The sequence below is a fragment of the Hydra viridissima genome, unplaced genomic scaffold (assembly GCF_058129835.1).
Source record: "Hydra viridissima isolate aposymbiotic clone 2 unplaced genomic scaffold, HvirCarnegie_v1 scaffold_15, whole genome shotgun sequence".
NCBI classification, from domain to species: domain Eukaryota; kingdom Metazoa; phylum Cnidaria; class Hydrozoa; order Anthoathecata; family Hydridae; genus Hydra; species Hydra viridissima.
In genome coordinates, this window is record NW_028324314.1 from 2,176,696 (window position 1) to 2,189,467 (window position 12,772).

The 12,772-nt window shown below is 37.7% G+C and overlaps 1 protein-coding gene across 1 annotated transcript; it reads left to right on the forward strand.

The window, feature by feature from the left end:
- Window positions 1–7,153: 7,153 nt before the first annotated feature.
- Window positions 7,154–8,056, forward strand: LOC149878138 (uncharacterized). Its single transcript, XM_090073229.1, has one exon. The coding sequence runs from the start codon at window positions 7,154–7,156 to the stop codon at window positions 8,054–8,056; it is 903 nt and encodes a 300-aa protein (XP_089929355.1).
- The last annotated feature ends 4,716 nt before the right edge of the window (window positions 8,057–12,772 follow it).

Genomic DNA, 12,772 nt, shown 5'->3' on the forward strand with positions numbered 1-12,772 from the left:
AAGCTAGTGATGAAAAGAATAAAAGTAAGGTCTGGATGAACCTGAATGGTAAACAGAGAGAAACAGCAAAACCGAAATTTTCTATGGGTGACAAAGTGCGGATCACAAAAAAGAAGTCTCATTTTGAAAAGGGGTATACAGCGAGATGGACTGAAGAGATTTTTACCGTGTCAAAAGTTCAGTATACGGATCCTCCCACGTATAAAATCGCTGATGCTAACGGTGAAGAAATTCAAGGCACTTTTTACGAGCAGGAGATGCAAAAGACGCATCAGGACATATTCAGGATTGAAAAAATCGTTCGCAAAACCAAGAGCAGATCATTGGTCAAATGGTTAGGGTATCTAGACTCGTTTAATTCGTGGGTAGACAATAAAGAATTGATCAGTCTGCTTTCGAGCGACATTGGTCATTTCCTTACTGAAAAAAATTTTCAGGTCCATTAAAAAATGTGCAAGATGATGGTTTTGTTTGAGCCCTTTATAGATGAGTACCTTAAGACGGAGGATTACGAGGAGTCGTATTATTATTCTCCTTATGAAGAAAAGTACCATTACAAGATTTACAGCTTTGAAAATGATTTGGATTTCACCATTATTCGTCGATGTGAAGAATTTGAGTTGAAAATAAACTGTGGAGGGATTCGTTTTGAAAAAAGTGGCATGCGGCTGGAGGATATGTTTGAATATGCTAGAAGAAAAATAAATAAAGTCAAGAAGCAAGTCAAAGTGTCGGATCCAAAAAGAATCTAAAAAAAGATGAATTTCGTGAAGATTGAGAATTTTGACGAGAGTAAATTATTGGTTGGGGATATTTATGCAGCCACAAAGCCCATTCAGTACCAAAAGATTCCGCTGTATTACGAGTATGCTAATGGAAAAGGGCCATTTATTTTAAGAACCCCCGTTTTGTTTTCTTTGGGTGTGTTTGAAAACCGCAGTGTGGAAACGAAAGAGCTGACTGGATATTCCATGTCTTTTGTTGCTTTTGACGATAAAAAAGGTATGTCAGCAGAAGAAGAAAAGTTTATAGTGGTGAATGAAAAAATATCAAAATTTCTTCGCGAGCAAGTCATCCATAAGACAGCGTTGTTGAAAAAAGGAGGAAGAACTAAAAAAATAATGACAGAGTATTTGTCCATCTTTAAAAACAAATCTGAGATGCCAAACGCGTCTCCCATCTTTTTCGGAAAGTTGTATACAGAGAAAAGAGCATCACTTCTTTGTTTTGCAAAAAGGAGAACAAAAAGATGGTCAAAGCTGATCCATTGGTGTATGTTCATCAAAGGTGTTTTGCTATTGCGTCTTTGAGAATTGAAGGTGTTTTTATTAGTTCTCAGATCGAGTCCATTCAAGTCAAGCTTCCAGAAGTGTTCATCACTAAAAATGCTCCTTCTGTTGAAAGCATTATGAGTGATTTGGATTTAGGCGAAATGGAATCTGATGAAGAGATGTGGAAAATAAAATGATATAAGAATTTTTCTTTTCACATAAAATGGATATCGTAAAATTGTTAATTGAAAACGAAGCCAACGTCAACAATCGGAATATTTACGAACAAACGCCGTTGCATGAAGCCTCTAAAAACGGTTATCTTGAAGATGTTGAACTCCTTTTGCAAAACGGATCCGACGTCAACGCGCTCGACAAAAACAAATGTACACAGCTGCACTTTGCATCTATAATAGGTAATGTTGAAGTTGTAAAAATTTTAATTGAAAACGGACCCGATGTCAATGCGCGAGATGAAAAAAACTGGACGCCGATGCACTTTGCTGCGAAAAAAGGGAATTTTGACGTCATGAAAGTTTTAATTGAAAACGGAGCCGATATCAATGCGCGAGCCGGTATTTAGATCCTTCAGATCACTGGAAATCATAAATGATTTTTAGATCCTTTGGATCCGTGGAAATTATTCGAATTTTTAAGATCCTTTGGATCCGTGGAATTTCACTTGTGAAATTTTTAAATTTTGCACGAATTTAAAAATGATTAACGTCGAAGGAATAAAATTGCCAAATGAGGCTTTGACCAACTTTCAATTGATAGAGGATGTTAAAAAGCTGAAAATAAGAAACTTTCGAGGTGTTTTTGAAAGAGACACATTGCCGGAAAAACCGAGAATAAAATAATGTGGCATTGTGAATACGGGAGACTCTGGCACAGGAGGATTTCATTGGGTGTGCTGGTTCAAAGACGGTGATAAGAAATGCAGTTTTGACTCTTATGCTCAACCTCCTCTTGTCAAACTGGTTGACTATTTAAAAAGCCCTGTTTATTACAACAGCAAAAGAGTGCAGTTTGGTAATACCTCTTATTGCGGTCACTTGTGTTTTACGTCTTAAAAAAATTGGATGGAGGCGTCGCTTTTCAGGACGTCATTATTACCTTGTGGTGATCCTTTGGATCTGTGGAAATTCAGTGAATTTTTTAGAAAACAAAGATTTTTTACGGATCTGATCTAAAGCCAAAAATAAAATCTGAGGCATATAAAAATGATTGACAAATTTGGTAGATCAGAGTTGGGTCGTTATTTATACAGCCCTTATTCAGCCTCTCTTTCAAGCGATCTGTATGTTAGGACAGATGGAAACAGCACCATTACTGCAGACTTGGATTTTAACTCTCAAAAAATAATTAATTTGGCAGAACCAACCAACTCACACGACGCCGCCACGAAAAGTTACGTGGACACGCATTCGACAGGAGGAGGAACTTCAGTTGGCACAGCGGACTTGGATTTAAATTCCCATAAATTAATCAATGTGCTTAATCCGTCAAATGCGCAAGACGCAGCGACAAAAAGTTACGCAGACGTTTTGTTACAAAAATTCTACTTTTTAGGGCTTGTTCCAAATTCAAGCTTTTTGTCCTTAGGATTAAAATCGCAAACAATAGCATCAGCAGTCACGACAACAGTTTTCACTTACTCGGACGGACCTTGAGTTCTGAGAAGGTTGTGGTTGGCTCTCAGTGGAATTTTTCCTGGAAATGTTTTCATTCAAATATTTACAGATGGCGAAATTAACGTTGGAAATTATTCAGAAACCACGGAAGGAATAGGAGTGGATAACACTGGACTTGCTTGCGACTTGCTTTTTTCTCCTATCGGCGGACCTTTTTACGCCAATTCTTTGCAAGGATGCAACGTTTTAAGCAACACTTCGTTGGGAGGATATTTTACTCTTGACATGCCGTTCAGGACAAACATCAGCATCCAATTGATCAACAAAAATACATCTTCCATCACTTACTGGATTCAGCCTTTCATTTCCACTCTTGCTTCCATTCCTGCCACCATTCCCCTTTTCAAGCTGTACTGCAGGACGTTTCGATATTTGAATACGACTTATGGAAGCGAATACGTTTTGCTTAACACAAATGGAAAAGGAAATGAAGTTTTTCTAAAATACATCAGGATGTACATCGTTGGACCTTCTGGAAGCTGGTGGGAATCTAGAATCAGAATGTACTACGGTAATTTACCTCCTGGAAACGGAACCGTTCTCACTCCTTGGACACCTTATAATACAAACAATTACACTACTTTTTCTGGATATGACAGTGACAGCAAATGCATCTTTTCCTCGTCTGGATTGGAAGATTTTTACTTGTCTTCGTGGAACGGATCAAACGTAACCTCATTCAACAACACGTCGACTGGACCACTGTTACAATCCAGCTCCACCATCGGATCCACCACAACAATCTCCTTTTACAGAAATTTTGCAAATGCAGATTCAATGCCCAGCGTTGCAGCCGGCAGAAGACTCGTTGTCACGCTCAACTCTGGTGACGCGCAAGTCGGACAATCCGGAAGCTTTTACCTTCTTTGGACAAGCCTATTATTACGGACAAGCCTATTATTACGCCTAATTAGGTTTAGCTGAACCATGAAAAAAATATTATGCAAAATAAAATAAATAAATTTCAGCACAAATGAAAATGCAATGTTCTGAGGCTTTAAGAATCTGCGATAGACTTTAGCTGATAATGGAGATTAAAGAAAGGAGCAAAAAAGAAGACGAAGAGGAGAAAAATATCGAAAAAGAAAGATTAAGAAAAAAGTTTCCTTTACTGTTAAAAAGATGAGAAGAATCATTTGTATTGACGAGAATAAGTTGAAAGGCACCGTTTATTTTAACGATCATTTGGATCATCCTCCTAGACGACATTGTCGTCGTTCCAGATGTGAAATATTTGCTCAAAAAGACATTAAGTTGAGCCGTTCAACCAAACAGACGATTATTTTTATGTTTGGGATTAAAGTGGAAAGAGGTAATGCTTTGGTGAATTTGAGACATGAGCTAAATTTAAAGCTGAATTATTTCAGTCACTTTTTGCTTTTTTCAGAGTCTGTAGAGAACGTCTTCATGGAAATTTATAACAGAAGCGACAAAGACGTCGTGATTAAAAAGGGAGAGAGTCTTTGCATCGTGAATTTCTTTTAGATCCTTTGAAGCCATAGAGGCGAGGGAAGAAAATTTTTTATTTTTTCTTAATAAAAATGGATTATAACAGTTATAAAGGAATATACCCCACTCTTCCAACGGCTCCTGCAGAAGAAGGAGGGCACGTTTACCGTCTTTAAAAAATAAGCGAAATCCAAAAAGAGATTGACAACGAGAGGAAAAAGAGAGTTCATCTCAGCAAAAAGTACCATCGCGTTTTCAGGATCATTTCAAATGTGGACAATACGATGCAGGGATTGTGCATAGCATTGGGTGCGACTGGAATAGGGCTTTTGTCAACCATTATTGCAAGTCCAGCAGCGATTGCGTTTGAAGGTGTGGCTATTGGAATGGGTTTTTTATCGATTGTTGGAGGCCAAGTGAATAAAAGAATGGCTTTGAAAGCGGAAAAGCACGAAAAGATAAAAGTGTTGGCAGAGTCAAAACTGAACACGATCAGCGAGCACATTTCCAAAGCGTTGATTGATAATAAAATAAGCGATTCAGAGTTTCAGTTGATTCTTGGTGAGCTTCAAAAGTTTAAAGCGTTGACGGAGGAAATACGAACTAAAACTAAAAACGGAATAGATGAATTGGCTAAAGAGACACTGATCCAAAAAGGTCGTGATGACGCGATTCAAGCGTTCAACAATTTTTATAAGAAATCATGATGATTTCCCACGGATTCAAAGAATCTAAAAAGGGATCTGGAAAATATTTTCTATTGTATTTTAAAAACCATGTCTTTTTTTAAAATACAAGACCCGAATAAAAGAGATGAAATTGTGAGAGAGATTAATGACAGAAGAAAGAGAATTTATCAGAACAGCATCAACGACAACATTTTAGATGCAAATTTTCAGACGGATGTGGGAAAGCTGTTTAAGCCTCTTATTCAAAGCAACAAAAAGACGCTCAAAAAGATAAAATCCGAGGTTAAAAACGAGGTTAAATCCGAGGTTAAACCAGAGTAGGAGACTTATTTAGAATCAACAGGATCTATTTTTCCTGAAAACGATCAATTTATAAAAAGTTTGTTTGATCTGGACACAAGAGCAAAATTTAAAAGAAGCTATAAGAACAAGTTTGAATTGAGCAAAAGCGATGGTCAATATACGATTGGAAAAATGGGAGTGATGTTTGAAGGCAACGATATTATTGTTGGAGGTGAAAAGTATGAAGGAACAAAAGGTCTTTGGGATCTCATGACCAATCCAAACGTTTCAAAGAATGTGACAGCAGAAGATGTGGCTAATTACTCGAAAATTTTAGTAGAGAGTGAGGCTGTAAAGTCGGATGCGAGGTATAACAAACCCAGAGCTTCAGAGATTGAAAAATACAATCAATTCATCATCCCTATTGAAAATGAGCTGAAATCTCACAAGGGTAGAGAAGATCCTGTTTCAGCTCCTACTAGTTAAGATCTTCAAATGCTTGATCAAAAGCTTGCTGAAAAAGAAAAGAGGAAGGAGCAGTTAAAAAAAGAGTACAGTAAAGGTTTAGCACTTATTGAAGAAAGAAAAGATACGATGAGTGTTGAAGAATATAATAATTACAAGGATCGCATGAAAAAAGTTTATGATTAGAAAAAGAAAGGTTTAGGAGTGATCATTCTTCCGAGCGATCCGAATGCGTTGGTGGAAAAGCTTGAATTGAGCGTGGCTGCTTGTCGTGCTGGGAATACGGGATCGAGAAATGAAGCTGTGAGCATTTGTGATGAGCTGTTGAGACAAAAAGTGATTAATAAAAACCAGTACAAATCGATAATGAAGGTGATCTGAAGGATCCAAATAATTTTTTTTCGCGTATTTAAAAACAATCATTTACAGAAACAGATATGTTAAGAAACACGTTGTTGGAGGAAGTGGAATCATGGACACGTTGCGTAATTTTTTAAAAAGAGCAGCAGCATCGGGCGCGTCAAGAGCAGGATCTAATTTGGCAAGATTGCAAAAAGCGAGTTGGGAAGAGAGGCGATTACAGCTGCAAAATCTGCAGGGAAAGAGTTGACTTCTTCGGCGATTGCGACAGCGAAAGATGTGGCCATTGACCAAGGCAAAAAGGCGCTAGAAAAGGTGTATGCCAAGACTGGAACTCCAAATCCTAAAAATGCTCCAAAAGTTGCTCTTACTCAAAAAAGCAAAGACATTATTTCCGGAATGATTGGGCCATCAGCTCCAAAGGTTAGCAGCGACTATTCCTCTCTTGGAGGGTCTCTGTCCATGAAAAACGCCATCCGTATCCAAGACCTGGTAAAAATGGGAAGAGGCCTGAAGATCGCATAAAGACCTGAAAATTTTTTTTCTTTGGTATAGAAAAATGGCAAATTCAGATGTTTTAGACATTACAGAAGAAATCATCATTGATGAAGATATTGAGAGATATGAATTTCACGAATATGAACCGGTTAGCACCAATTTAAACACGTCCTGTGAGATAAGAATCAACATTGAGCAACAATGTTTGTTCACGCGTCCCTGTGATGCTTACCTTTTGGTGGAAGGAAGACTGACAAAAGCAGACGGTACTTCCTATGCGGATGCGGATGTGGTTACTCTTGTTAACAACGGCATCATGCACCTGTTCAGTCAGATTTCTTATCAGTTGTCGAATCAAGAGATTGAGACCATATACAGTCCAGGTCAAGCTACTACCATGCTGGGTTAACTGAAATATCCTGTAGAGTTCCAAGTGTCGGAAGGAATGAATCAGCTGTGGCAAAGAGACAGCACTGCCCTTGCCGATATTGCAAACAATAGCGGTTTTACCGCAAGACAGGATTTCATCATTAAGCAGCCTGCTGATAAAGGCACCTTTTCATTTTGCATTCCTTTGAAGCACATTTTTGGTTTATGTGAAGATTACGAAAAAGTTCTTTACGGATTCAAACACACGATAACCATTGTAAGAAAGAGCGACGTTGATGCGATGTTTAAGAGCGCTGAAATAGCCGCAGGAAAAGTAACCTTGAGCAAACTGTCTTTGTTTATGCCTCATGTCACTCCCTCTGTTATGGCAAACAACCGTCTTTACAAACTCATCGAGTCCAAAGTGGACGTTCCGTTGTCGTTTAGATCCAGACAAAGCGACACCATTGCCGTGCCAGTGTCCAATACGTTCAGTTGGAGGTTAAGTGCTAGATCAGCCAGTGAACGACCAAGGTACATCATTGTTGGATTTCAGACCAATAAAGACGGCAGTCAAGATCTAAACCCTTCCGTATTCAACCACTGCGATTTGAAAAACATGTATGTGACCTTAAACAGCGAAAGGTATCCTGCTGTGGATTACGACTTGGCCTTTACAAACAACAAATTTTCTAGGGCTTACAGAGACGCGTGCAAGTTTGACAACAAGATTTTTGGAATCAGCGAAATTGTCGCCCAGCCAAATATAACAGCGCTGAACTACAGACACATTTGCCCTATTTTAGTTTTTGACGTGAGTAAGCAGGCTGAGAGGTTAAAATCAACCGTGTTGGACGTGCAAATTAAAGCCACCTTTAACGCAAACGTTCCTGCAGACACTCAAGCCTTTGCCGTGGTGATCTCTGACAAGCTTCTCAGAATCAAATCCGACGGAAACAAAATGAACGTTGTGTATTAGGTGCCTCGAGAAAAATAAATGGGTCCTTAATAAAAGGATGAATTTTACGAAAAAGGATTTGAAAAATTTACTTATCGAAAATGGCGTTTCCAAGACGTCGAAAAGCAAAATGGGTTTGGCGATGATTGCGCTGGAGAACCATCTGATCGATTAAAATGCGATGATGGAGGACGTCAAACCGATAGACTCCAAATACGAAAGACTCCGTTCGATCCGAAACAATCCCGTGACTGTAAAAATGACGCACGCTGAAACAAGAGAAGTGATTGAATACGGCTCTCTTTACAAAGCGATGAAAGAGACGGGGCACGGCAACAATTATTTTGAGAAACGAAATGGGAAAATAGATGAAAAAGGAATTAAGATTGAGATCATTAAATAAAATGACGTTTCACCCGTTTTTTCTAGAGTGTAGCCGAAGAGAGCCTGATGTGAAAAAGAAAAGACAGCTCGAGGCTCTTGCGTTCAAGTATGAGAGTGGCTCGTTCAAAATTCCTGAAATGTACAGCGATGAAAAAAGAGACGAGCTTTACGCGATGTTGTGGGAAGAAAAAGAGGATGACTTTTCGAGGATGGAGAAAAAAATCAAAGAGCACAACAGAGAGTGGGTCCATTTGAAAAAGCGAGAAAAGCTGAGAGCGATTGACAAACGCGTTCTTGAATTGGACTGCGATTGGGAAGAAAAGAAAAAAATGTTTGCAAAAATGAAAATGGACACGATGCTCCAAAAATTCGAATATTTTCCTTTTGCTGAAAAATAAAAAAATTGAATTCGAGTAAGATAATTTACGACGATTAAAAAAGATGGGTAACATGCAAAGCAAATATCAAGTTTCACTGCTTGAAAAACTCTGGCAGTCTGGAAAAATGCTTAGAAAAATTTACAAGCTTGAACTTAAAGTTTATTGGAAACTGAGTAGACCGTTGATGAAAGATGCGTTTAAAAATGAGTACATGTCGTCAATTCATGAAATGATTAAAGACCTCTACCTTCTCAGAAGTCAGCTGTTTGATGAAATCGTGAGCAGTGATTTGAGTAAAACAGACATATACAAAATAAAAAGGCTTTTTGAGCGCGATATTTATTATCTAAAATATATCTTAGGTAGAAACAGTGAAATGTTTAATGATTTGGTTGATACAGATGATGTTGTCAATGCCCTTGATGGAGAACATCACCGAATGATCCAACTATTTGGTGAAGAGGAACTGCTGATGAGAGACTATGACTCTCTAAAATGGATGAAGATTCAAATCGACCTCATCATTCCATTATTCGAAATGGATGAAGATTCTAAGATGAAAAAAACTTCATTAGAGATGAATAAAATGCATAGACATTTTAGAGAGAAAATTGAACTCGAGTAAGAAAATTTACGACAATTAAAAAAGATGGAGAGGAAGTATGTGATTGAATTTGATACCATGGGTCGTGCACATCTGTTTGATGAAGACAAAGAAATTCATGCGGCTGGATGCGAATTTACTGCACATGACGAGTGGGGAAGAAAGTATACGATTAGATTTGATGAAATGGGTCAAGCGCATGTATACGATTCAATAAGAGAAATTTTTACCAACTATCTTGTTTCATAAGATCCTGGAAAATGATTTTTAATTCTTTAAAAAGAATTGAAAAAAATTGAATTAAGATGAATAAAATCTTTCAGAAATAAAAATGCATTACACAAAAAAGGCTTTGAAAGAGTTGCTGGTTGAAAATGGTGTTAACAAAACAGCAAACAATTTGTTGGCTTTGACACTGATCGCGTTTGAAAACAATTTGTTAAATAAAGACGAATTAATGGAAAAGGTGAAAGAAAGGAAACCTGTGGGAAGGCCGAGATTGCCTAAAAAGGAAATAAAGCCTGTCGATCCTAAATGGAAAAGACTTGTTAAAATTAGAAACCATCCTTTCACTTATAAAATTACCCATGTTAAAACGGGTGAAGTGACTGAATACAAGTCTCATTACCAATTAACAAAAGAAACGGGTCACTACTGGAAATACTTTGACAATAAACACGGTTATCAAATAGAAGTGATTAAGTCGTAACGAGATTTTAATTTGCTGAAAATTAAAATTTTTTGATCACGGCAAAAATTGAAATGGGTTAAAGAATTTTTTTCCTTTTATAAAATGGATAAACTGAATATGAAAGAATTAAGAGAGATGGCTAATGACCGAGGAGTCAAAGGCATCTCAAGACTAAGAAAAGCCAAGCTCATTGAAGCTATAAAAAATACAAAACCCATCATTGGGTATGGCCCTCGTAGACGCACGACTGAGGCAAGACCGCTTCCTGCATCAAGACCTGTACCTGCTCCTCATCCCGTTTCCAATGACTTGATTTCGTTCGGGTCTGCTCGCTTGCAAAATCGAGTGTCAAGAAATGAACCATCCATCCTTGACACACCTGTTGTCGATTCAACAAACGTTATTACACCCGATTACATCGCTGCGTCAAAACCTGGATGGCTTTCAAGAATTGCAAAGACTGTCTACAACGGTTTTAACAAAATAAATGCTCTCGTTGATCCCTACGTTCCAACTACGGTGAAAAATGCAGTGAGCAGCGTGAGAAATGGAGTGGAAGAAACAATCAATTCTCTCAAAGGCGTCGTATTTGGTGCTTCTGTTAAGTTTGTAATGACTAATCATGCGCTAAAACACGCCACTGAGCAATTTTCTTACACTCCCTCTATTCGATATGAAGACCCTGGCGCCTTTTTAAACATGGTCAAAGAGGCTGCCATCAAAGTCATTAAAAAAAACACAAAAACGAACCTTGTTTTAATCTGCGAAATGACGCGTGTGAATATTGCTACTGGAGAAGAAAATCTTCGCACTGTGGTCTTTCCGTCTATATATGAAATTATTCTCGAATCAACAGACAAAGGAGAAAGCTTTGAAACATGGAAAGAAATAATTCTTGAAAACATGTCCAACTACAACAAGGAAGGATCCAATTGGAGAGTTAACAAAATTTTAAAAGTAGAAGTTAACATGATTGATTGGATTCCTTTCAGCGGTTCTTCCTACATGGAGCTATCTCCTATCTTAAAAAGTAAAAAGGCGATCATCAACATGAAAAACGATGACAATAAATGCTTTATGTGGAGTGTCACCAGGGCGCTGAATCTGAAAAATAGAGACAACGAAAGAATTGATGAAGACTTGATTCTAAAATCAGAAGAGCTCAATTGGAATGGAATAGAATTTCCAGTCTCTCTTACTCAAGGTATCAACAAGTTTGAAGCGAATAATCCAGATATTAGCATCAACGTCTTTGGGTACGAAGAAAAAATAATCCATCCTTTACGAATATCCAAAATTTTAGATCGAAAGCATAATGTTGATTTGCTGCTCATTTCAAACAAAGACACTAACCATTACTGTCTCATTAAAAACTTAGATAGATTGGTTGGTTCTTCAGTAACAAAAGGAAAAAGAAAACAACACATTTGCAGAAATTGTATCCAAGCTTATGACCAAGAAGAAAAGCTTCAAAAACATCAAGAAGACTGCTATAAACACATCTCAGTTCCAATTGAACTTCCTAAAGAAGGAACAACCGTTCAGTTTAAAAACTACAACATGTCCATGAGAGTTCCGTTTGTGGTCAATGCCGACTTTGAATGTTTCACCAAACCTGTCAACACTTGCACCCCTGATTAAAAACAGTCATACACCAAACAATATCAAAAGCATGTTCCAAGCTCGTTCAGCTACTTCATCAAATGCTTCGACGAAACCATTTATAAAGAAAAACCAGTCATGTACACAGCAGAAAGCGAAGAGGATGACGTGGCTCAAAAGTTTATCACCATGCTTGAAGCAGACCTTACAAAGATTTGGAACGATAGCGATTTAAGACAACAACAATGGAAGAAAAAGAAACACGAGGCTGATGAGGATAAGAAGAATTTTGAAGCTGCAACCAAATGCCACATTTGCAAAAATGATCTTAACGGTGACAAAGTGTGGGATCACTGTCATTTGACTGGAAAGTACCGTGGAGCTGCTCACAACCAATGCAACATAGATTATCAAATCCCAAGTTTCATACCCATTTTTTTACACAATTTATCCGGTTACCATAGCCATTTGTTCATCAAGAAATTAGGCGGAGAGCTCAATTGCATACCCAACAATGAAGAAAAATACATCAGCTTCTCAAAAAAAATCAAAGTGAGAGAATATATTGATGAGGAAACTGGAAAACCAAAAAAAGTAAAGAAAGAAATGAGGTTTCTTGACAGCTACAGATTCTTATCCTTCGGTTTAGACAAACTAACTAAAAATCTAACCGATGAACAATGCATAAACGTTAGAAAATATTATCCTGAAGATAAACAGTTCAACTTGATAAGAAAAAAAGGCATTTACCCTTATGATTGGGTAGACTCCATTGAAAAGTTTTCCGAAACGCAATTGCCTCCTATCAAAGCATTCAACTCCAAACTCAATGGCACTAAAATAAAAGAAGAAGAATATGCGCATGCGCAAAACGTTTGGAACGTATTTGGATGCAAAACCTTTAAACATTACCACGAGCTGTACAACATCTCACACGTGCTCATTCAAACTGATGTTATTGAAAACTTTAGAGACGTATGCATAAAATATTACGAACAAGATCCCACCTGGTATTTCACCTGCCCTGGACTCGCTATGGAGGCCTGTAATAAAAAGACTGAAGCTAAAATAGAACT